A 27,075-nucleotide genomic window follows, 5' to 3' on the forward strand; every position below is an offset into this window, starting at 1 on the left:
CTCTATCACTATCATCATCATCATCTTCTTCTTCTTTGTCATCTGAAAAAACGGAGGGGTTGTTCCTATGCTTTCAGCTAACAGATGGAGAAGCTGATAGAGATGGAGTGACACGCAGCTATGTAATGTTAGGAGGATCACCCAGAGCTTTTCTTTCTATTATAACAGGCTCTGCTCTCTTTTACAAATGACATCTATGTCTCTTTGAATATAAAACTATATTAACATCCTGTTAGGATATGGGAGATAGAGGTGGAGCTACTTCTGGACAGAGGATAAGGTGCACTTATGGTTATATGACAGGAAAAAAGAAACAGAGCAGGGCCAAGAAAATTGGTGGATATTGAAAATGAGAAAATGACATCCGTATCTTTGAGGGAGATATATTTTATGTTCAAGGTTGGAGGCAAGTGAGTTAAACAGAGGCTATACCAGAAATGATAGGGTAATAAATAAAGCAGATGAAGATGTAGATAACCATGGAGCAGAGAGGACTTTGGTTTCAAAGGATAGAGAACAAGGCTTTAGCTAAAAATATAGTTAGAAGTCCTTAGACAGGGATATTAAAGTGTCAGGGACCTTATCTAGATAGCATCAGGAAGAAAAACAGTCATAGGTCACAAGAAAGCCATCAGTTTAAAGGTTTCTGTCCCACATTAGCCTCCATTTACTATGAACTTATGGTTAATTCTTTTGATTCTTTCCTGTAATATTTCTGACTAAATCCATTTCGCTTAAAGATGTTCTGTAATTTAATAGCTTTTTATATCATTAGTGAAACAAATTTGGTCAAAAACAATGACTCGCATGCCTGTAATTTAAGCACTACTCAAAATGCTCTGATTTTCTGTAATTTCTGACAAAATATCGAATCTTGGACATTAACTTTCACCAACATCATTTTGGAGGTATATACAAATATACCCACAAGCACAAGAATCCCTTCATTTTAAGTGAACAGTTATATCATAGTGCCACATAATTATTTTGGGATATATTTCACTGATGCATAACTAAGGTAAGATTAGACCTTTATAATTATTTTATTGTTCCATGAAGTTCAACAGCATGGAAGATGTTGCCTATTCTTACTCCCAGTGGTGCTCATTTGCCAGCATTTAAGGAAAACCGATACATAGTACACTTTTATTTTATTTGAAAAATATTTTTGTTGTTTTTTGAGGAAGGAGAAACAAAGGTAGTATTTTGCTTCAGGTCATACAAAATTGCTTTGCTGAGATCAGAAACTTTGGAATTTGATGCTCAATCATATACTCTTCTCCACTAATTTGATACAAAATACAGTGCCAACCAAGAATGAGAGCATACTTATATCATTCCAGCCAACGGGGTTATATTAGAGCTATGACTGATAGTTCCACAAATAATTCTGAAAATATGAGATTTATGTTAGTGTTGGCTAAATTTTAACTTAATGCACACAGAAATGTGTATTTGTGTATGGACAGGCATAAGGACTCTTTTAGAATCCATACAAATCACAACTGAGGGTATGTTCATAGAGCTTTTTTAGAATCTCTCATTGATCAGATGTACACCATACTTTCCAAGGCTAAAGTAGAATATGTTATAACAAACCAGACTTATGTCACTGTTCACACATAGCTATGTTCCTTCACAAAAAAAGCTGTGGTCAGTATAAACCTGATAATAACAGATTACTTCTTTTTTTTTTTGGACACAAATAATCTTATAATAATAATGATATAAAAAGAACAGAAAATAGCCCAGAATCTCAAGACCTTAAAAAATCATATATTTTCATTTAGTTATATTTTTTCTGTTCTCATTCTTATTTATATACTGTTTTTTGTACAGAGATGCAACCAGAACATTAGATACAAATTTTTGTTTTATTACCCATGTACTATTAGCCTTGTGTTTCCATACATTAGTATCCATGGTTATTGTTTTAATTAGCTGCACATTATGCTGTATGTTGATGTCTTGGCATGATTAATTTATATGAGGGTTATTAAGCTTGTGCCCCAAACACCTTTTTAAATACAAGGTTCTGTATGCTATTCTGACAGAGGAAGCATTCTATTAATGGTGGCACATTTCAAGCAAAAGCATGTGTGTTTTCTATTTTTAAATAGCTTATGGCAAAAATTTCATTTTTAGTTCAATGAAGTATATGTTTGTTTTGTCATCTACCCCTTGACTGATAGATGTGCAGGCTGAGGAGTTTAAGTGTTTGGTTTTGGTTTTGGTAGTTGTGTATGTGCGTATGTGTGTGTATATGTGTGTGTGTTTCTTTTCAGAAGGGGAGGGTAATGTCTTCCTTGGAATATGCACTCCACCCTCTCTGATAAGGCCTGTGGTAAGATTCGCATCCCTGCCCATGACAGTCATCTTCATAGCATTAAGCTCACGGCTCTTAGCGCCCATATGATGTGTGGAGGGTGGAGTGTATTGCAGTCATAATCACCTTCATTTGTGTGTTTGATGTGGCATTTATATTGAGTAGGAGTAATTTTTTTTCTGATTTTTTTTTCTTGTGTCACCAGTGCACCTATTCCATTCTTCCATCGCTGTGCTCCTGTGAACATTTCCTGCTATGCCAAGTTTGCAGAGGCCCTGATCACCTTTGTCAGTGACAATAGTGTCTTACACAGGCTGATTAGTGGAGTAATGACCAGCAAAGAAATTATATTGGGACTTTGCTTGTTATCACTAGGTAATTGTTTTTCTCATTATTAGCTATTGCATAGTACTACAGTAGAAGACTGTTCTGTCTTTTAACCAAAATATGAATACAGTGGGGATACCTGTAAAATGTTTAACTTCCCTTAGCCAAAATAACTGTTTCAGATTACATATAGTTATAAATATATACATATTTATATATATATATATTTATTTATCTGAAACTAATTTCCTTTCTTTTTCGCTCATTGGAGAAAACTGGTGTTTTCCCAAACTTTGGTTACTCTCTATAATAACCATTGATATGATAGAAGGAGGCTTCTCTTAATGAATCAATGCCCATTTGTTTTTAGTTATGATTCCAAAGGCTTATAACAGGAGCCACATATTCTCTTACACATTTCCATCAAAGAACATAGATTTCTGATAGATTACTTTTGAAATATGTTTTTTTTCATTGCTACAGTTCATAATGTCACTGTTTTGCTGGAAAAATTAGGAAATCTCCACTTGTTAGCCATTGAGTTTTCTTGTCAATAGATAATATAATCAAATAAATGTTATTTCAACTCTCTATATTATCCTAGAACTATATGTAGCCATATTAGAATCTATAGATCTTTCTAGTTGGGAGGAGTGAACTGTGGTAGGAACCAAGCAACTATTTCATTATATATGTGAAATGAGTACTTATACCTGTTAACAACAATTATAGTCATTGAGAAGACTAGCTGTATTTCCGTCTTGTCATTAGAGAGTATTTTCTTTTTGCTTAGGTAGTACTTGACTCAGTTGAAATAATGCTGTCCATATGAAAAGCTATTTCTGTGATATTTGAAACGCTCCCATCTGTTTTTGGTTCCTGTACATTTATTGCAAAAGTGAGTACCTTAATAATGTTACCCAGTCACAGATCCCAACCGTTTATTTGGCTTTGCAAATGGCCCAAAGAATCTTGACTATTAGTCTGGCTTTATAAAAAAATTATTTGGTTTCTGAAATAGTTGAATACTTTGACCAAGAGGGAAAAAAAAGCCCACACCTTCAAAATGGTGATAATAAAGTTAAGCCATTGGATTTCCAGTTTTTATTAGATTGGTTCTCTTTAGGCTTAAGATCTTTAAATTAATAATTTATTTGTGAAATGGGCCTTAAGATGATTCATGATGAACAAATTATGATTTCAGAAATGAATTTCCCCATGCAAAGGTCAAATCTTCCCAGTTTCTTTTTTAAGATTTTCACTCCAGATTTTAGCATGTTGGAATTTAGTTGGGGATGGGTAGAGGCATTTGGCTAAATAACTCAAACTAAGCGTTGCTTTTCTTTGAAGAGTCAACCAATTAGGACCCCTGACACCAGTTGAAAATTAAGGTCAGAGGAATTTGGGCCTTAGTAGGCTTCAGAATATTATTCTGTAGGATCAGAGCGTCTTTTAGAGTTTTAGAGGAGAAATGACTGGAAAAAGATAAAATACTGTCTAGCTCGTTGACCAACTGTTAGAGAAGTTCGTCCTGAAATACAAGGATTACTCATGAAGTGTAGCTAATTTAACTGATCTCTGTCTATGTGTGGTAATTTTTCTGATCACCAACATGACACATCATTCTCTACACTTTGTGTTAGCATGTATGTTTGCATGTGCGTTCTGATGTCTTCCCGTGGTGAATCCACAACAGTTCTGTGCTGTTTTTGAGTCACCATGTGCATTTGCATGTTTTCTTTTCTGTCATTTATAAACCCACAGTTAGGTGCCTGTAGTTTCCAAGTGACAGAATTCAGGTGGTGCACGTAGACTCGAGTACCAAAAATTGCAAAAGTAGCCAGTTACTTCTCTTCCCTAAATTGGGGTCTTGAACTGGTCAATAGCAACATATTATATCCCTAGGAGAAAACAGTTGAGTTTCTCTTTGTATTTTCCAGTGTTATTTAAAATAATATTGTACATGTTCTCTATCTTTCTTACAGTTCTCTCCATGATTTTGATGGTGATAATCAGGTATATATCAAGAGTACTTGTGTGGATCTTAACAATTCTGGTCATACTGGGTTCACTTGGTAAGCTGCTTCTTCCTTTATTTTTTAGTAATTAGAATCAAGAGTAAAGTTTGCTCTTAACAGTTGCTCAGTGCAGAACTACTTTGATTATTTTAAATAATTTTCCTTTTGTAAGCCTTGTGAATCCATTTATAAACTATAAAAAAGAATGATGCGTGGATTACACTGAAGTTAATTCACTGTGAGATCACTAAATGAGATAAAATGGCAGAGTCATTGGCAGTTGGAATAAAAGCAAGTGGAGATATGTTAGAAAGGGGACTAACGTTTTTCTGTCAGTGTCAATTTTGGGGGAAGAACCCACGAGGAAAAAGAAAGTAGTTAAGCCTCTCTTCTGCTTTTTGTTCTTCAGGTTTCACTTGATTCTTTCAGTGTTCCCTGCCTGGCAGAGGAAGGGACCCTTTTCCTTTTATCTTGCACTGAATCCACCATTCGAAGGTGTTGAAGTTCTTTCTGGTTAAAGTATTCCTGGCAGGATAATTGTGTGTGTGTAAAATTTTATTACACACACAGGATGAAATTGTGTGTGTGAAGGGCAGAGAGAGAGAAAGGGAGAGAGAATCCCAAGCAGGCTCTGCACTACCAGAGCAGAACCTGATGTTGGACTCGAACTCATGAACCATGAGACACCGAGCCAAAATCAATAGTTGAATGCTTAACTAAGCCACCCAGGTACCGCAACATATATTTTATTTTTGCTTCTACAGTTGGTAACCTATACATTTTTAGAAAATATTCTTTAATCTAGAATTCTATAATTTTTGAATGGCTGATTCTAGAGAATTCTATGAAATTTAAAAATTTTATAATTTTTAGGGGTGCCTGGATGGCTCAATCAGTTAAACGTCTGACTTTGGCTCAGGTTATGGTCTCACGGTTTATGAGTTCAAGCCCTGCATCGATTTGCCTGCTTTGGATTCTGTGTCTCCCTCTCTCTCTGCCCCTCTCCCACTCACACACTCTCTTTCAAAAATAAACATTAAAAGTAATTTTAAAATTCTGTAATTTTTGAAGGCTGAAATGAAAGAGTATGTGTTGAGTTTTCATCCACCTCATTTAAATTCAACATAAACTTCTTCATTTCCAACCTGACTCCCACTTTTTAACTGTTATCAAATAATCTGAGTTTTTGCAATCAGGTTATTTTTAAATTAAAATATTATTTAATACATTGTATCTTTTTAAAGAATTTTTGCTTTGCCTTGAAATGTTTCATAATTACATTTAACTTATTACATTCTCCTGTCCTAGTTTTAGTGAGAACTCTATTTTTGTGAAACTTCATTCTTGAGTTCTTAATTTTAGTTCATCTTTGTTTTAATGAGACTCTGAATTCATGTAACTTATTCACAAAGCACTCGCGGGTCATAAATTTTCTCAGCTCCTGATTATCTAAGATTGTTTTTGCCTTACATGTGAATATTCAATCTGTTGCATGTAAAATTCTTGAGGTACAGTGTGTTCCCCTTGTCTGTACTTTACTTTTTAGAGACCAGTCTAATTTTATTCCTTCGCCCACCACCTGTCTCACTGACCTAGACTTCTATATAATTTTTAAATTATTTTCTCTATTTTTTAATGTTTATTTATTTATTTTGAGAGAGGGAGAGTACATGCACAAGTCGGGGTGGGGCAGAGAGAGAGAATTGGAAGCAGGCCTTGCACTGTCAGCTCAGAGCCCAACACAAAGCTCAATTTCTTGAACTGAGATCATGACCTGAGCTGAAATCAAGGGTCAGATGCTTAACCAACTAAGCCACCCAGACACCCCTTAACTTATTATAATTTAAAATTTCTGTCTAGTTCTGAATCTTTAAATTTGCCTATGATCTCTTTGGGGGGGGGATATTTTCCAACTCTGGAAAGTTTTCTTATTTCTGTATTTGATTATTGTTTCTGTTTCAGTGGTTTTCTTCTTAGGATCCTTGTTCATTCTTCTGCTGTCATCTTCTAAATTATCACTTTAGTCAATTTGTCATTTTCTTTATACTCAGAAAGTGTTCTTCAAGCGTATCTTCCTTATCACTGATTGAGTTTTCCTTACTGCCGGTCTGTACTTACTGCCTCATTCTGTTTTTCCAGTTCTTCCTTCTCCCAGCCATCTTTCCTGTCATTTCTACTAGTGACTTTTGTATGCACTTCTAGTGATGGTGTCTTTGTCACTCTGGGCTGCTGTCACAAAGTACCGTTGACCGGATGCCTTATCAAACTTACTTCTCACAGTTTTGGAGGCTAGGAAAGCCAGATCCAGGCGCCCGCAGGCTCTTCATCTGGAGAGGGCTGACTTACTATGTCCAGCCATCATCTTGCTATGTTCTCCTGTGGTGCAAGCAGCGAGGAACTCTGACGTCTGGTTTATAAGGGTGCTCATCCCATTTGTGAGGGCTCTACTCTCATGACCTCATCATCCTCCAAAGACCCAGCTCCAAATACCATCACATTAAGGATTAGGATGACAAAATATGAGTTTTACGGGAACACAAACATTCAGTTTATAACATATGGATAGTTTTTTATAATAAAAGTAGATTTGAATTCCAGAACTGCCACTTACTAGGTATGTGACATTTGGCGTGTTACTTAACTTTCCTGAATTTCAATTTTATCATGTACAAAGTGGGACTTGTATTACCTGCTTAATAGTATCACACTGATTCAGTTTGATCACATCTGTTGCACAGTTTCTCACACAAATTTGTTTGTTTTAAGTTTATTTATTTTGAGAGAGAGAAAGAGAAGGGGAGGGGAAAGAGAGAGAATTATAAGCAGGCTCCATACTGTCAGTGCAGAGCCCAACATGGGGCTCAAACTCCCAAACCTCGAGTTTATGACTTGAGCCAAAATCAAGAGTTGGGTACTTAACCGACTGAGCCACCAGGTGCCCCTCTGACACAGATTTAAATGTTTAATAAATGATGTCTGCTGTGGCTCTTGTGGACAACATCCTCCTTGATGTCTTCATTATTAGCTCATTCTGTTTTCTTTTCTGTTTTTCTTTCTCATTTCTGTTTGCCTTTCTCTCCTAACTTTTTATTTATTCTTGTTTGCAGAGAACATACTTTATTCCATTTTTTGAGGGTGCTACTATTTTTTTTAAGATTTCAAAATGGAAGTATTTCCCTTTTTCAAGTGTTTTTCATAGACCGGTGTCTGTTGAAGTTTGTTTACTCATCTTCAGTAGAAAAATATTCACTCTTGCTATTCACTACCAGGTAGAGTTGGAATTTACCTTTGACACTATTCACTGTTTACTTGAGAGCAGGTGGAGGTCAGGTTGACTTGCACAGATCTCAGCCCAGTTTGTCGTCTTCCAGACGTTTATCTTGTCTGCCTATACGTACATATCTTTACTCTGAATCTTCCATTTCCTTACCATGGCCTGCAAGTCCTGACGGTATGATCTGGTGCCAGCGCCCCCTGCCCACGGCTCTTCCTACTCTGCCCCTTGCTTCTTGCTGTAGCCACAGTGGCCTCCTTTCTTTCCTGCCAGGCATGGTCCTATCTCAACATTTTAGAATTTGCTATTACCTCTTGCCTGGAACATACTTTCCTTAGATAGTTTTTTTTTTTTTTTTTAATGTTTTTATTTCTTTCTGAGAGAGCATGAGAGAGTGAGCGGAGGAGAAACAGAGAGAAAGGGAGACAGAAGATCTGAAGCACGCTCTGTACTGACAGTGAGCCTGATGCGGGGCTCAAACTCATGAACCGTGAGATCGTGGCCTGAGCCAAAGTCAGAGGCTCAACCGACTAATCCACCCAAGTATCCCTTCCCATTGATAGTTTTATAGATTGTTTTCTCCCTGTCTTTGATTCTTTTGCTCAAATATCATCTCACCACTGAGACCTTGCTTAGTCATCTTATCACAATGCTTTCCCAACCCCAGCACTTTCTATCTCTATTAAAAGGTGACTTTTTTTCTTAGACTTCATATTCTTTATTTTTACTTACCTCCATATTTGTTTGTTTGTTTGTTTGTTTCCTTATTGCTGTATAAGCTCCATGCGTGGGGGTGAGGGTGGGGCCTTGGTTTTGTTCACAGCTCTGTCCCCAGCACCTAGATCAGTAGATGCTCTGGGCACTCAGAATGAAGGTGTCTGATGCAGCCCTCTTCTGTGGAGGTGGGTTTGCCCCCCTCATCAGTCTAGTTCTTGGACTCTCTGAACAACCCCCATCTCTAGCATGCGCTGCTACCAACCTATCAAAGATTTCCTGTCTTTCTTCCCACTTTTGGTGGGAACCACTTCTTTGATCTTCTTTGCTCATTGTACAAATATTGAATCAACCGCATGACTGTTTCAGCACAAGGCACAGGGGTTGCTGTGATGGCCCAGTAGAGAAGATTTTTGCTTTCCTCAACATCATTGCTGATTTCTGTGGCCCTTACTTGCTTCATACAAGCTCCCCAGCTCTCAATAGGTGCTGAGTCTCTATGATCCGCTTCTCTCTGGGGTGCCTGTCTTTGCTGGCTGTCTCTGAGCTTCAGAATTGACAATAGATACAGTTGAAGGATGTCTATCTGATACAACTGAAGATGTCTTAATACCTAGTACAAATGATGAAAATGGAGTCAACGGAGCTCCCCTTATGCCTGCAAAAAGTTACAGTCACACACCTCCCAGCCAAATGGCTTATTGCTGTGTTAGTCCCACAGTGATATATAGGAAGGGTCCAGGAACGTGAAGATTAATGTTACACATTTTCTTGTACTAGTTATTTCCAAAACAATTGTTTTTTGAACCCAGGTGGCACAGGTGTACTATGGTGGCTGTATGCAAAGCAAAGAAAGTCTCCCAAAGAAACAGTTATTCCTGAACAGCTTCAGATAGCTGAAGACAATCTTCGGGCGCTCCTCATCTATGCCATTTCAGCCACAGTGTTCACAGTGAGTATAGGCTTGGGCCAGCTATCTTCCAGGCTTATGTTTTTATTTACAGGGATCATTTAATGAAGCAGAAAGTCACCTCTGGCTATTGCGTGTCTAACTCTGATCTCTGTTAGATAAAAACTCTGTCCCGTGGTATGGAACACTAAAAAGTCTTCAGAAGGCTTCCCTAATGGATGAGTGCTATTTGATGCAATGTTTTATTCTGTACTGCCTGCCTGTTGAGAGAGAATTTTCAGTTAGAATATTCAAGTTATCATTTGTTAGGAAGAGCATATTATCTTATTTTCATAATACAATTCTTTTTTAAAAATGAATTTCTTTACTAAAGTATGTTAAAAAATACACATATTTCATTTACCTGTGTGCTAATTATCTTCGCTTTTTCCCTTTTAAACTTTTTTTAAACTTTTAACAACATTTTTCTAAATTAGAGTGAGCTTTGCTGCCTAGGCACTATACAGTAAATTACTAATGAACATGTGATTAAATAATATGTGCTCATATCTTTGGTCCATCTCCTTCTCCTCTCTAAAAAAAGAAAGGAAAAAAAATCTCAGACCACTTCTTGGACCAATCCCAAGCTTTTAATTGAGCTTTAGAAATAAAAAATAAAGCCACCATAAAACCTTTGGTGCCAAAAGGTATTTGTTTGTTATTATATAAATATTTACTAATCATTTTTAAGTACAGTTTAAAAAATTTTTTTTAAATGTTTATTTAGTTTTGAGAGAGAGAGAGTGAACAAGGGAGGGGCAGAGAAAGAGGGAGACACAGAACCTGAGGCAGGCTGTTAGCACAGAGCTTGACACAGGGGCTTGAACTCATGAACCATGAGATCATGACCTGAGCCAAAGTCAGATACTTAACCAACTGAGCCACCCAGGTGCCCCAAAGTACAATTTTTAAGTACAGTTCACCGGCTCTCTCTCAGACCACAGTGAGGGCGGGCAAGAGGCGACTCTGACATGGACTCTGCTCTGTAGGAGCTCTTTTTTTTTCTTATGTTTAAGAAAATTTTTTTTAACCTTTATTTTTGAGAGAGAGAGAGAGAGAGAGAGACAGCGCGATCTTTGTTTTTGACAGTGTGTGTGTGTGTGTGTGTGTGTGTGTGTGTGTGTGTATGTGTGTGTGTGTATGAGTATGAGTGGGGGAGGAACAGAGGGAGAAGGAGACACAGAATCTTAAGCAGGCTCCAGGCTCTGAGCTGTCTGTCAGCACAGAGCCTGATATGGGGGCTTGAACTCACGAACCACGAGATCATGACCTAAGCCAAAGTCAGATGCTTAACAGAGTAAGCCACCCAGGCACCCCAAAGTACAATTTTTTTTTTTTAACTACAGTTCACCTGCTCTCACTCAGACCACAGTGAAGGCAGGCAGGAGGTGAAGCTGACATGGATGCTGCTCTGTAGGAGCTCTTTTTCTTAAGTTAAAAAAAAAAATTTTTAATCTTTATTTTTGAGAGAGACAGTACAATCTTTATTTGTGTTTGAGAGAGAGAGAGAGAGAGAGAGAGAGAGAGAGAGAGAGAGAGAGAGAATGAGCAGGGGAGGAACAGAGAGAGAGAGGGAGATAGAATCTGAAGCAGGCTTCAGGCTCCAAGCTGTCAGCACAGAGCCCATCGTGGGCTCAAACTCATGAACCATGAGATCATGACCTGAGCAAAGTCAGACCCTTAACTAACTGAGCCACCCAGACTCCCCTCTTATGTTTATTTTTGAGAGAGACCATGTGCCTGAAAGAGTTGGGGAGAGGCAGAGAGAGGAGGAGGGACAAAGGATCCCAAGTGGGGTCCATTTGCTGACAGCAGAGAGCCTGATCCAAAGCTCAAACCCACAAACTGTGAGATCATGACTTGAGCCAAAGTTGGACCCTTAACTGACTGAGCCACCCAGATGCCCCTACGAGCTCTTGGTCCAATAAAGGAAATGAGGTACAAATACCTCCTGTACTTTTGTAGTCATAGCATATGGTTTTCTCCCCTCTTTTCAAAATGACAAGCACATACCTATTCAAATAAATTAAGAGCCTTATATTGATGGACAGACAACACATTTTGATTCATAATGAATGGAAAAAAGGAAAGGTAGAAGAACTCTAGGATTTATTAATATGTTGAGAAATCCTTTTATGTTCTGCTTTAAGAACATTTTCAATATACAGTTGAGGATGCTCAATGCTGCAAGACCGATAAAGTGTTATTGGGATTCAGAGAATAATCCTTCTCCAATTTGGAATGAAGGGTTGTGCTAAAAATTTCCAGCATGTTTCAATTTCTGTTTTTACTGCTTACAGCGGTAACTGGGACCTTTCTCTGCATTCTCTCTGTACAGGTTATCTTGTTCCTGATAATGCTGGTTATGCGCAAACGAGTCGCTCTCACCATCGCCTTGTTCCACGTGGCTGGCAAGGTCTTCATACACTTGCCGCTACTAGTCTTCCAACCCTTTTGGACTTTCTTTGCTCTTGTCTTATTTTGGGCATACTGGATCATGACGCTTCTTTTTCTTGGCACCACTGGTAAGAAGATATGTTTCTTTCTCGTAGTGATGAATTTGATTTGCATTAAAATATTTTAAAATATCAGATACAATTCTTAAGACGTTTATTGACCAAGGTCTAATAGCTGTTGGAACCAGCAGTGGTTATGGCTCTTCAACAACCCATTCCCTATTCATATTTTTTAGATCATCCTAGCAAAGTAGGTCTAAACCAGGTCATGGCTTTAAAGTAAATGCCAGTACTGATTCAGACTTTTGGATTCATTCTAAGATGAACAGATGAATGTAGTGCTCTCTGGAGTTGCCTTAAGCCCTCATTACAGCCTGAATCAACTTGCTTCCTTGGGATTTCCTAGTTTGGAAAAGATCTGAACCTAGGTAGAATTCCTGGTGATGATACCGTTCACAGTTAGACCCTCAGACTTGTTGGAGCCACTCTTAATATCAAAGATTACACTTGAATTAATTGTGAGGAGTGGTGTAAGGGTCGTAAGCTTATATGTAACCTCTCTGGCCATGCAGTACACATTTACCAGTGGATTATAGTATTAATTTCTGTATTTTGCTAATAATTTAGGTCTGTAATTATTGGATGAGTAATAAAATAGCTCCAAAAAAATTGAAGTTTGAAAATTCATGCCTAAATTAACTGATGGGGTAGGAACTCTATTCAAATAGAACATCTTTTAAAAGCTATATGATGCCTTTGGGGAAAACAAAATGCTTAATTGTACAGTGTCTGCCTTCACACCTTTTCAAGTGATAAGTATTTTTGTCTCTTAATTAAATAGCACTGCCATCATAAAGTTTGCGGTTTGCGGGAAGGGGCTTGTTGTTGGAAATTAGATTCATCTCTTACATTCAATAGCCATATTTCTTGGTTTGTGTGCTTCTTACTTTATGTGCTTCTTCTTTCCTTCCTGGATATTTTCCTAGGCAGCGCTGTTCAGAATGACCAAGGCTTTGTGGAGTTCAGAGTTTCTGGGCCTCTACAGTACATGTGGTGGTACCATGTAGTAGGCCTGATTTGGATCAGTGAATTTATTCTAGCATGTCAGCAGATGACTGTGGCAGGAGCTGTGGTAACCTACTATTTTACTAGGTGAGAATTTATACTTCTCAGAAAACCTAAGATCATCTAAGTGATCGTGCCTGAAGGAAATGGAATGGAGGCTGGTGAAGAGTTTCATTTCTTGAAAAAGTAATTGGAAGCGAATATGACAAAATGTTAGAGCTGATGATTCTGGGAGGTAGGAAAATGGGAGGTGGTTATTTTAATCTTTATACTTCCCTGTAAGTTTCTCAAAAAATTAATCAGAACAGCAGGTCATGATATAACTTCAATGCTATTTAGCAAAAGAATAAATCTTGTAGTGTCTTATGTACTTTGACTTTATATAAAGGTCTAAGCCTGTTTAATTTGTTTGGATCAGAAACAAATATTGCGACTCTTCCTAACTTGAGAGCTGAATATAAGCTGTAGGCCTTACAATTTTCTATTATAATGAGGTACCAGGTCTCGATTGAACATTTTTTTTAAGTTCCATTTTTTGATTATGCATTTAACTCTGTAAGTATTTACTAGTGAAAGCTTTCAAAGCACAGTGTCATTTTATTTAAAGTCTTAGAGCGTAAGAACCCCATGAAACTACCACAAAGAAATGAAGCATTAATTTTATCTGGTGCACCTGTAGCATTTGTAGTAGTTGTACGTTACTTTGCCATTTTGTCATAAACCTAGACTTTTCTTAAATGAACTAATTTTTCACTGCATTGGGCTTTAAACCATTCCTGCACTTAGCCTTTGTTTTAATTGTCTTTTTGGTTATCTTTCAAAAAGGGATAAAAGGAATTTGCCATTTACACCTATTTTGGCATCAGTGAATCGCCTTATTCGTTATCACCTTGGTACTGTGGCAAAAGGATCTTTCATTATCACATTAGTCAAAATTCCACGAATGATCCTTATGTACATTCACAGTCAGCTCAAAGGAAAGGTAAGGAGAAAACTCTTTTCTGCGCTTGGCTGTGGTCACATCCCAGACCTCAGCTCTGCATGAGCTCTGCAGCTCCCACTCATGCTCAGTCCATAGTTGTGAATATTTTCTTTATAATCCTTGCAAAGTAGAATCCAGTCCTTCTGTCTTGCCCCCCACTCCTGCTCACCATGTACTCTGGCAAAATCCATCATACCACTGGTTTCCCAGTGTCCTGTGCTTCTCATCCTCTGTGTTGACTCACACCTTCCTCCTTGGAGCCTCTTCCCTGTCCCTGACTGGGGAGATAACATGCATTATAACATAGATTATATGCCACCTCTTCCTAGAAACCTTCCGTGATTCTTCCTCCTCCCAGATGATGTCATCTCTGCCTGTTGTCCACTCTTATAGCACTAGTATCTATTGCATATTCTGATGATTCTAACCTTTTTGTATGTTTAGCTTTTTTTTCTTTAACTATAGTATAAATTCCTTGCCAGTCTTATATATCTTACCTATCTTACATGCAGTAGGTACTAAATATGTGTTGAATTAGGGACATCTGGGTGGCTCAGTCAGTTAAGCATCTGACTTCAGCTCAGGTCATGATCTTACAGTTTGTGAGTTTGAGCCCCACATCAGGCTCTCTGCTGTCAGCACAGAGCCAGCTTCAGATCCTCTGCCTCCTCTCTGTCTGCCCCTCTCCCATTCATACATACTATCTCTCAAAAGTAAATAAACATTTAAAAACTTTGAAAAAAATATGTGTCCGAAAAAATTGATTAAAAATAATTTAACCATTACATTTTAAGGGAAAATAAGGTAGGTGTGGAGGCCTTGAAACAAAGATTGTGATTTTTTTAAACTTTTATTTATTTTTCTAACATTTCGAATATTCTATATGTTGGTTTTTAATTATTTCAATTTTTTGTCCTTTCTAGGAAAATGCTTGTGCTCGATGTGTGCTGAAATCTTGCATTTGTTGCCTTTGGTGTCTTGAAAAGTGCCTAAATTATTTAAATCAGGTAAACTATTTTAAAAATAAATTGAACATTCACTTTCAAAGATAGGTTGATTGTTTCTTCTTCTAAGATAAAACAATTGAGCTTAACTGAAAGATGTTATGTATTTCTCATGGTGCTGTACATTGTTCTTTGATCAGGTATATCTGCTACTATCATATTCTTTTATTGATAGATTAATTAATTTATTTGAGAGAGCATACACGCATGCATATAAGCAGGGAAGGGGCAGAAGGAGAGAGAATCTTAACTAGGCTCCACACTCAACACAGAACCTGATGTGGGGCTCAATCCCAGGAGCCTGGGATCATGAGCTGAGCTAAAATCAAGAGTTGGATACTTAACTGACTAAGTCACTCAGGCTTATTTTTTTTTAAAGTATATCTTATTCTTATTTTTTAAAGTAACATATATTCAGGGCGCCTGGGTGGCTCAGTCACTTAGGTGTCCAACTTCAGCTCAGGTCATGATCTCATGGTTCGTGGGTTCAAGCCCCACATCAGGCTCTGTGCTGACAACTCGGAGCCTGGAGCCTGCTTCCAATTCTGTGTCTCCACTCTCTCTGAGACCCTCCCCTGCTCATGCTGTCTCTCTCCCTCTCTCTCTCAGAAATAAATAAAATATTAAAAAATAAAAAATAAAAGTAACATATGTTCTTACCAAGGCTTGTTATTAATTAATTGTAACATGAGGATAAATTAGAGTTCATCTCTCTGGAAAGACATTTATCTCTTATACCTTAATTCACATCCTTTCATCTTTGATTTTCCGTAAATCTCTCTACTCTAGCCATATTTCTTTAATTCTTCTTTTAAATGTTGTTGGAGAGGTGCCTGGCTGGCTCAGTCAATAGAGCATGTGACTCTTGACCTTGGGATTGGGAGTTCAAGTTTCACATTGGACATGGAGCCTACTTTTAAAAAATGAATGAATGAATGAATGAATGAATGCTGTTTGAAAGATTTAGTTTAGTAGAAAGCCATTGTGGCACTTAAACTCATTTTTTGCTGCTGTCTACTATTATTCAAAGCTGGTGTGCTCTCTATCCTGATACTTTTTTTGGGGGGGTCCAACTGCTTGAGGTCTATGATCCTGGCCTAGAAGATATTATCAGAGGAAGTACTATCATTTCTCAAATTAAGTGAAGGAATTGGTATTATAGGGTAACATTTCTTAGGAAGCAGGTTGGTCCTCTGTCTTTCTGTGTCTGGTCACACAGGACTTGATGTGAAACATTCTTCTCATGTTTTCTTCATCTTCCTTTTTTCCCCACTTCTCTCCATTCCTTGAAAATCAGTTGTAATGTACCGGTGCCCTCATCCAATAGAGCAAAGATAAAAATGGACTTTCTCACCATTTACCTCTCAGTGAGTGAAGAGTAGCATTGCACTTTCCATTCATTCAAGGACAGTCAAAAAATGGTAGTCCTGTGGCCGTGGTGTTGAGCTTGCCCAGAGTTTGCTTTATTATAGCTCTATGGTTAATATAAAAATGTCGGCTTGACATTTCATTAGCAAAAGAAATTCTTGTAGATAATAATACTGTACGGATGCAAAGTGTTGGAAGGTCATTATTAAAATAATCAGTAATAGCCATAGCAGTCTGAAAAATCACATTCTTTAAAATTTGGTTTGGGACCAAGTCATCCTTATCAAAAAGTTGGTGGATACACCAAAAATACTCATCATTACATTTTGTACCCATCACTAAATAGCTTCTCCACAGAGAGAGATGCTAAACCTAGCTCTGTATTATCTGAATCTAAAGCAGACTCCAGGCTCTGAGCTGTCAGCACAGAGCCCAACACAGGGCTTGAACTCGTGAACCACAAGATCATGACCTAAGCCAAAGTCGGATGCTTAACTGACTAAGCCACTCAAACATCCTGGTTTTTGTGTATTTTTAATCTTCATTAGGTAGGTATGATATTTGAAGATTCAGGGGAAGCACTAAAAGAGGAATAAATCAAATAAGCGAGTGAAGGCTTAGGGGGAGTGATTCTGAACTAATACTTAGTTCTTCTTGGGAATATGAAATGCTGTGATATGAACACTGATTACCCAGGGTGCTTCACGTCTGCTGTTTTCACAGGAATTTCACTCGAAATGAGGTCAACATATTGAAGACATTAGAACATTTTCTCCCCTGACAGGTTAAGCATAAGCATTGGTTGCCAATGGAACTTTTTTAAACCCTTGTTCCTGTGAAATGTTTCAGAGCTGGGTGGGTACCCATCTGTTTGAAGTATTCAAGATGATAGGAATCATGGCAGTACTGAATAGATGAGATCTAGAGCCTTTTCTACAATTTGGAAAAACAGCAGGGTCTAAGAGTCTGATCTGCCGGTGTTTGAAGGGGCATTCTTCTCAGTGCTGCCCCATACATTTGGCAGTTATGAGATTAGTGCTTTGCTAGAGATCAAGCCAGAGCTGACACTGAGATATCAGGCAGCTCACTCCTTCCCTTTTGTCTCTGCTACTTATCACCGCTTTCAGAAAATGAAGTTCCATACACATAGGATTGAGTCCACACTAATAGAGCCTTGTTGGAGAAGGCACAATGGATAATTAGGGGGCCATTCAGTCGAGAGAGCCCAGATATTAAAGGTGCGTTTCAGTCCCAACATTGTTACTGTTTGGCAAGCTCAGTGAAGCCTTGGAGTCTCGGTTTCCTTCAGTAAGTGGAGAAAAACATACTTATCCTCGTAGGCTTTAGGTAAGGATGATATATAATGCAGATAAATCAACTCTCACAGTGCCTGGCTCTAGGTCATCACTTAGTGTTATCACCCTCCCCCGCCCCCGTCATTTTATTGTTTTATAAAGAACTCCCAGTGTTTTTACTCTAAGATAAGAGAGCTCTGGCCACGATAAAACAAGAGGTAGTTCTAAAGATGTATCTATTTTCTCTAAAAGTAAATGTAATGTAAAACACTGAGGAGGTTATAAAACTAAGACAAAACAAAACATCACCCATGATCTCACCATGCTAACATAACAGTTACTTTCACTGAAATATTTACTATTAGCTTTCAGGAGAAGTTTCTACTTTATCACTGCAGTTTGGTAATGTCTTATCAGACTTTACTTATAGACTGTTTTATCAGTCTATAAACCCCAATTGTAAAATGGCGGTAATAATAGTATCTGTAGTGCCCATGGATTCAGATAGATGGTATCTACCAGACTCCAAACACGTGCCTGGACACAGCAAGTCCTCTGTCATGACGACTCTTCTGTAGTATAGAATAGTTCTATATAATATAGAATAAGTTCTAGATGTTCAAGATTGGTTTCTTTTACATTTTTTAAATATGCAGTGGTTTTTATTGTTCTCTTCTCAGGACTTTCAAACTTTTTATGGTTTTGCACTTGGCTTTGATGCTTAGAAAGGTTTTCCCCCACCCTCCCACCTCAAGATCAAATAATTATTCTAGGGTTTTTCTCTATAGCTTTTTAAAAGTTTACCTTTTTCTTTTCTTTTCTTCTTCTTCTTTTTTTAATAAGGAGGCTCCATGTCTAGTGTGGATCTTGAACTCATGACCCCACAACCCTTATATCAAGAGTCACACATGCTCTACCAATTGAGCTAGCCAGGTGCCCTACTTTTTTAGTTTTGGGATTTAATCAGTTATCCCAGAACCAGTTAGTGATTAATCTATTCTTTCTGCTGCTGTGAAATGTCAGTTTGATCATATATTAAATTCTTATATATCATGCTTGAGTATGTCTTAGGACTATCTTTTCTGTACCATTGATCTGCCTATGCTTTTATCAGTACTCCAATATGTAGTTACCATAGCTTCATTACATACCCCACATATTTTATAATACAAATCCCTCACATTCTGATTATTCAGAAATTTCTTTTCTGAAATTCTTTTCTAATCACCTGTTTATCTTCTGAAATTATCTTTGGAGTGTTCAATAAGATACAGTGAAATAATGCTAATTATAATGCCAGCCAGTATTTACTGAGCACTTACCATGTGCTCACACTTTATAGACAGTGTCTCCCATTTAGAGAAACCATTTGGCAATGGTTAACAATTAGTTAATGCCTGTTTGCACCGTTTTCCTCCTATCCTTTCTTTTGCTGTCTCTCCTGAGATCAGCATGCAACTTGAAGTCAAAAGCCTTGATAGGGCTGGACAACACAAACTGTCTGGGGCCAGTCGAGGTGCATTATGTGACTCATGGAAATTAGTGCAGCAGAGAGGGTCTAAGGCAATAGAGAGTGGCAGAGACTGGTAACCTGCGGAGTTCATATTCCATCAAAAGAGGGCACTCACTTCTAAGCTTTAGTGCATTCTTGCCAATGTGAGAATTTATAGATAATTTATAACTTTTCTAGTTTTTTCAAGAGAAGCCAGAATTCTAGATGTTTACATTTTATCTCTTGTTATTACATTTTATCTCTTGCTATTAAAATATAAATATATATATAAACATATAAAATATAAACATATACATATAAATAACTGAATGAGCCAGGGCAGATAAGTTTGGGCCATACAATGTCATTTGTCCATGGGCCGCCAGTGCTTTAGAGAATTAGTAGAGAAAAGGGTCGATATGGAGGTAGAGTAGGCCACAGTCATTTTGTAGCACAGTATGAAATCCCATAATCCCAGGCCATGCTTCACTGCCAAACCACATGGAAAATACAGCTGGCTTCAAAAAAGAGCTTTAGATTTTCAAAATAAGCCATTAATTATTTATAGCATAGGTGCTGGAGCTTTGCACATCAACAGAGGGAACTGCAAACTGTTCTTTGTTTCTGCGGGTGCTTGTGTTAATGTGACAGTGAAGGTGATTGCATATCTCATCTAACAGAATTTACTGTAAGTGGAGAGACTGTTACAACTAGACTCTGTTTCTTGTGGGCATTGGATTATTCAGGTCTTGGTTTACTTTGACACCACTTGGAGACAGCACATTTAATACTGGAGAAAATCTGCTCTCTGGCCACCAAGCTTATAAGATTATAAAGCTGTTCTCTATGTACTATGAGTGGGAGTTGCAGAGAATATTTTCTGAGCACCTACCACCTGATACTATACTAAGCACTTAATATATGTTGTTATTTTCTCTTCACAACTCTATAAGGAAGGCTCATTTCCTCTGTCTTATAAATGAGAAAGTTGAGACTAGCATCTTGTGATAGATCATATGACCTAGAAGTGAAAGAAGGTTTCAAATCTAAGTTTGCCTTGTTCTTGCCATATCTCCGTTTCCCATATAAATAGATATCTGTGTTATGTAACACAAAGAAGACTAAAAAGTATAGATTACTATAGAGAATAGCAGACATTTCAAACTTTGATGTTTCCTACTGTAAACTAAGACAGGTGATGGTTTTAAAGGCAATCAATGTAAGATTTGCAATGTATTTTTAATTCTTATTTTTCTTAAAAAGACTTAAGAATTTAGAACCAAACTAAATGAAATGTATGGTGTAGATTGGACTTTGTGCCCCCTCTGTTCCTTGTTCAAAATAAGAATGGGATCATTTTAATTACCTTTTCCCTTATTTAATTTATAATGATCCACACATAGTTTCATAGACCTGTTTCCTTTTTCCTACCATTGTTATCTAGCTTGTCACTTTAAGTGAGTTATTACATAAATATTTTAAATTTAAAGAGAATCTCTAGGTCGACATGTTAAGAAAGGAAAGATGTGACAATGTAGAAGCTATGTTCTGGGACATGTGGCCAGGCAGGCCTGGGTTACCTACATGGTGACCTTCTACCCTAACATTTTCTTACACAGGACTTTTTCACCTCACCCTGTCATACAAAAATGTTACCAGGGATAGGGCACCTGGGTGGCTCAGTCAGTTAAGCATCAGACTTCGGCTCAGGTCATGATCTCACGGTTTGTGGGTTCGAGCCCTGCATCGGGTTCTGTGCTGACAGCTAGCTCAGAGCCTGGAGCCTGCTTCAGATTCTGTGTCTCCCTCTCTCTCTGCCCCTCCCCCACTCATGCTCTATCTCTCTCTGTCTCAAAAATAAACCAACAAACAAAAATGTTACCAGGGACCACTTGAGCTAACAGTCATCCTTTTAAAAAGCTTCCTGGGTGGTCTGGGAGTTAAATAGTCTTAAGCCTATATCCTTAGATGTTGGGCACTGGTTAAATGTTAATCATTGATGCCTCTCTGTGGACAGTCTAGCTCAAGATCGGGAGGGCCGTCTGAGAAGAGGTAGGTGGGCTCAAAAAAATCTTAACTAAGTAATTGAGCAGAAAGTTCAGAGAACACTAATAGGGAAAGCCACAAGGAACTCAGAATTTCTTGAGAACCTTTGTGTGAATCCTTTCAGACTAGGAGGTACAGAAGTGGAAGAAGATTTCATTGTCCTGCTGTGATCTGTAGCATAATTTTCTTCTTGAAGAGGTAACTTGACCTTTGCATGTCACATGCAGCTCATCTTCCTGACTTGGGAGTGGGAGAAAGAGTTTATAAAATATCCACTTAACTTTTTTTGGTTAGGTTGAATACAAAGGAGTTGAACAGATCTGTAGGAATGTTGCCAAGAAGGCTAAATTGCAACCCTGGAACGTATGAGCAGAGAAAAGAAATTACTGCTGCCTCTTTCTATGTCCACAGAGAAATAGGCTTCTGCTCTCAATGTAGGTGGGACATGTGGGGCCGGGTGGGGAGAGAAGAAAGAAGTGAGAAAGGAGGAATAATAATTTCTTCTGAAAATGAATGAGGAGAACAAATAACTTTTATGGTTGAGTTTGGAGGTGTTAGGCCCTTTCCAAGTTATCTGGTTTGATGATAACAAAGGACAGAGATTGGAAGTATATGAATCCTCTCTGGCTCCTGTCCCTTTTCAAAGAAGGTCGTGTTCAAATTGAGAAGGGTAGAATAGCATAGTTAAGAGTGACTTGTCTGTCCTTGTTGAGGAGATGAGATTTAGAACAGTACCTGGTTGATTTAAATGGGTTTTCCGCTATCCCTGATTCCAGACATTAGAATGCCTTTTTTTTGTTTTTAATTTCATGAAGCATCTCATAATCAATATATAGTTAATATGGTAGGGTATTTTCCCCTGAAAACTTGTTATTAAGTAACTGGTTCATTAGTTTCTTGATCATTTCTTAGAATAAGGGAAATAAGGTATTTTCCTTATGGGATATTCTGTCTCAAATCACTACAGAATCTGTCAGTCGTTGAACTGAAGAATTATAGTAAAAGGTTGCTAAACAAACCACCGAAAGGTTGTGTGTAGGGAAAGTTACCAAAAGACTAGAAATGAGAAAGTGGGGTTCGTATTTCAAAAGGAATAAGAAGATGGCTTCCATAGACCGTGAACAAGGTTGATATTGATCCTGGGCAATACTCTAGAACAAGGGACAGCAAAGTTTTCTTGTAAAGGACAAGATAGTAAATATTTTGGCTTTGTGACCATATAGACTCTGTCACAATTGCTCAGTTCTGCCATTACAGTGTGAAAACAGCTGTGCTAAACAATATGTAAGCAAATGAACACTGCTGTGTTCCATTAAAACTTTTTTTTAAATAAAAGTAGGCAGCAGGTCAGATTTGGCAACCTCTACTTTAGAATACATTGTTGAATTTTTTGTGTGTGTGGGTATGTAGGGAACTGGTCGGGCTTGGTTCTTTGAGAATAAATCAGGCCTGGGAAGTTCTCCATCATTTTTCAGCAGAGTTATTGTTACATAAGATCAAAAGTATAGTTTATTTTGAGGTCATTGAGGCATTTGGCAGAATGTTTCAAAAGAATCTTTATAGAAGATGAAGAAATGTGGACCACTGCAGTTAGATGGTTAACTCTTTCATGCCTACTGTCTTTTAACTGATAAGATGACCATATATGAGAGCAAGGCATAAACAAATGCTACTAGAACAATTTAATACTATCATTTCTTTAAAATACTCTATAAGCTTTTGAGATAAAAAGAACTGCAAACACAATGTAATATATTCTGATAATAAATTATCCCAATTTGTTTGATGGAATTATATATATTAAAAATCATACTGTGTTTCTAAAAGAGTATCATTATTTCCTACTGCTCCATTGCTGAAAAAGTAGTGTGTCCTTCTCAGTACAGTTTGCACCCCTTGGCCCTGAAATAGTCTGCATTTTTAATCAACAAATTTAATTCTGGAATGGCAAATTGAATTTTTAGTAATTCCTCCAACTTCATCTTCGTATCAGGTCCCTATTAACTAACAAGCATACAATAGGAACATTCAGAAATTAAAGACTGTCTCTCCCAAGTTCCCTCTTTAAAGGGGAATGGGAGATATAGGCTTCTAGTTATGAAATAAATAAGTCCTGGGGCGCCTGGGTGGCTCAGTCAGTTGAGCGTCTGACTTCGGCTCGGGTCATGATCTCACTCATGGGTTCAAGCCCCTCATCGGGCTCTGTGCTGGCAGCTCGGAGCCTGGAGCCTGCTTTGGATTCTGTGTCTCCTTCTCTCTCTACCTCTCCCCTGCTCGTGTTCTGTCTCTGTCTCTCTCAAAATAAATAAACGTTAAAAAGATTAAAAACAAAAACAAACAGAAATGAATAAGTCCTGGAGATGAAGGGCACAGCATAGGGAAAATAGTCAATGGTATTGTAATAATATATGGTGACAAATGGTAGCCAACTGGTGGTGAGGATCATATAAATTATAGAGCTATGGAATCACTATATTGTATAGCTGAAGCTATTGTAACATCATGTGTCATTGTCGGCTATACTTAAGTTAAAAAAAAACAACTTTACAGATGACATAGTATAAAGTAAGCCCTTCATGTATACCAGTTTTTCAACAATTTAAGTCTGCACTAAACCAAAAATTCTTCAGGTCTAAGTTTTAGTCACAAAATCTATAAATTTCCCTTCCTAAGATGCAGATTTATTTGATGTTTTAGTACTTACTCACATTTTCCAGAAAATGCCAATCCTCTTTTAGAATCCAATGTAAAAAGGGGGAAAAAATCAGAGTCTGTGACAGAGGGTCACAGGGTACATGGAGCAGCAGAAGCAGATATAATTGAATAAAAGTGTGTCAGCTGGGACTCAGTACTACAAGGGACAGAAAGCTAGCTCAATCTGGCCTAAAAAAGGAAAAAGAAACAGAGGGAGAGAGAAAGGAGTAGAGAGAGAGAGAGGAAAGGGGAGATATTTAGCAATTTATTAGCTTCTGTGACTGAAAAGTCCAGTCATCTGGCTAGTTCCTAATCATGCAGATACGGCCACCAAGTACTGGTAACGGGTTTCTCTCTGCTCTGACCTCCATGATGTTAGCCTTACCCTCCGTTATACATTGTGACCCCCAGCAGTTTCAGGTTCTTCCCATATCATGGTTGCAAAATAGCCACAGCAGCTCGTAGCCTTGCATCACGCTATCTGGGAAAATGAGAGAGCTGCTTTGTCAGGAGCTCCCATGTAAGAAGAGAAAGGAAACTTCTTTTTCCCAGAAGCCCCAAGGAACATCTTTTACCTTCTTTGGCTCTATTAGTTTATGTACCAATTCCTGAAGCAATCATTGTGGAGAGGAGTAGAACACGCTGATTGGCTCACATCAATCAAGGCCCACCCCCAGAGCTACAGGTAGTGTCCCTGACTCAGACTCTAAGAGAATGGAGGACTGTTTCCTCAAAGGGGATTTGGGGTCCTGCTCCCAGGAAGGAGGGGTATGTTGGGCAACAAACGGCTGTCTACCACAAGAGCTGTGAGAAGTGACAGCATGAAAGAAAACACCAAAGAGGAGATGATAGATGTTCCAGGTAAAACATCACAGCATCCTTATACCTTTACATATTTGTGTATTTAAAGAATCACTGAAATGGTAATAATACATCACGATATTCATAGTGATGAACCTGAAACATCCAGGAAAGGTTAAATTATGTTTGATTTACTGAGACAGGGAAGAAATTAATAGATGTTGGAAAAATTTGTGTGTGTTAATAAATGTCAGTGTTTTAAAAGGACTAAAACTAAGCCAACCAAAAAGCTCTTTTTACCATATCAGGCCTGTTTTCTTTTTAATGTCTTGAATTTCCTTGCACTTAATCTTAACCTGTACCTCACCAAAGCCATAGGTTTAACTGTGGACTGTTTTTACAAGTTGTGCTTCCATTGTATTCTGTTTATATCTTAAAAAAGTAAAAATCACATTTATTAATGAAAATATTGTTTTTTGCTTTTGTCCAGAATGCATACACAGCCACAGCTATCAACAGCACCAACTTCTGCACCTCCGCCAAGGACGCCTTTGTCATTCTTGTAGAGAATGCTTTACGAGTAGCTGCCATCAACACGGTGGGGGATTTCATGTTATTCCTAGGCAAGGTAAGACCAAATATGTTATCTGACACACACAGTGAAGTTTTGCATGTATGTAGGTATGTATGTACATTTGCATATATATATTTTTTGCATACATATATATATTCTTTTCATTTGAAAAATGTCTAGCCTACCAAAAAACTATAAGTAATATATGCAATATAAAGGAAGCACTTACAAAGCCCTTAATATGCATTAGTCACTGTTCTAAGTACTTTACATGTATGGTGTTCATTTAATCCTAACAACAAATTTGTGAAGGAAGTTCTATTATTATCTTCATTTTACAGATGGAGAAACTAAGGCACGGCAGTTCAGTAATTTGCCCATGTTTCTCCTTACATAATTTGATCTATAAAGAATTTAGAAACAGCCTACTTAGTGGTTAGTGGTACTATCCCTGGAGCTTGACTGCCTGGATTTAAATCCTAGCTCTGTCACTTACTAGCTGTGGGTACATAGCCATTCTGTGCCTCAGTTTGTTCATCTATGAAACTGAGATAATAATAGAGCCAAACTCCTAGGGTTTTAAGGATTAAACTGGTTAATACATGTAGTATACATAGCAAGGTGCTTGATACATTTTAAATTCTCCGTGAATGTTAGCTGTCATTGTTACTACATATAAACTCCTTTGAAACAGAGCTGTGAGGGAATGAGACTTTCCTGTCCTTAAAGCATCTGAAAAGAGATACTTTTTCTTTTTTTTTCTTTTTTTTTTTTTAATTTTTTTTATTTATTTCTAGGAAAGAGAGAGACAGCGTGAGCAGGGGAGGGTCAGAGAGACAGGGAGACACAGACTCTGAAACAGGCTCCAGGCTCCGAGCTGGCAGTCAGCACAGAGCCCGACGCGGGGCTCGAACCCACGAACCACGAGATCATGACCTAAGCGAAAGTCGGACGCTTAACCGACTAAGCCATCCAGGCGCCCCAAGAGATACTTTTTCTATACTATTAAAATCTGCCAAATAATAAATAACATGGTAGTTGGATTTTTTTGTATCTGTATTTCAAACCATAAAATGCTCAGAAAATGTGAAAAATTGAGCTGACATCACTATAATCTATTTTTATATATGCCTTCCCAGTGTTTTTGTATAGACTTATATTTCTATGGTATAACAATTATAGCATACATACCAATTTGTTCTGTCCTTTTCACTTCACGTTATATCATATACATTTTTCATATTGCTTTGATAATCTTCATATTATTCATTATTATTATTGTCAGTATTTCATCAAATGGTATTTTTTTGTTATTGTTATGTCTGTATTTATTTATTTTGAGAGAGAGAGAAAGAGAGTGAGCTGGAGAAGAGGGATAGAGAGAGACAGAGAGAATCCCAAGCAAACTCCACACCCAGTGCAGAACCCGGCAAGGAGCTCAGTCTTAGACCATGAGATCATGACCTGAGCTGAAATCAAGGAGCAGATGTTTAACTGACTAAGCCAGTCACATGCTATTCCTGAACATTCTCTTACTACTAAACACTTAGGTTACTCCAACCACTGTGTTTTGAAAATGTTTTTGAAAAGGAAAAAAATATTTGATGTAGAGAAGCATGGAAAGTGCAGTATGGTGTTAAGTTCTCAGGCAACTGTCATCTAAAAAGAATTATAAAACTTTACAGATCAT

General features: G+C 37.7%; 1 protein-coding gene across 3 annotated transcripts in view; it reads left to right on the forward strand.

Annotated features, from left to right (window-relative positions):
• The window catches only part of SLC44A1 (solute carrier family 44 member 1), a 201,577-nt gene that overhangs the window by 113,893 nt on the left and 60,609 nt on the right, over window positions 1-27,075 (forward strand). For all 3 annotated transcript variants that reach the window (XM_039239918.1, XM_039239909.1, XM_039239904.1), the window contains exons 6-13: window positions 2,532-2,701; window positions 4,639-4,728; window positions 9,472-9,611; window positions 11,947-12,133; window positions 13,051-13,216; window positions 13,955-14,111; window positions 15,035-15,118; window positions 25,302-25,439. In XM_039239918.1, coding sequence (XP_039095849.1) covers window positions 2,532-2,701; window positions 4,639-4,728; window positions 9,472-9,611; window positions 11,947-12,133; window positions 13,051-13,216; window positions 13,955-14,111; window positions 15,035-15,118; window positions 25,302-25,439 — 1,132 coding nt within the window. The remainder of the gene's footprint in view (window positions 1-2,531; window positions 2,702-4,638; window positions 4,729-9,471; window positions 9,612-11,946; window positions 12,134-13,050; window positions 13,217-13,954; window positions 14,112-15,034; window positions 15,119-25,301; window positions 25,440-27,075) is intronic.

This window comes from Hyaena hyaena, unplaced genomic scaffold (assembly GCF_003009895.1).
Source record: "Hyaena hyaena isolate Hyena2069 unplaced genomic scaffold, ASM300989v1 scaffold_6, whole genome shotgun sequence".
Lineage (NCBI taxonomy): Eukaryota > Metazoa > Chordata > Mammalia > Carnivora > Hyaenidae > Hyaena > Hyaena hyaena.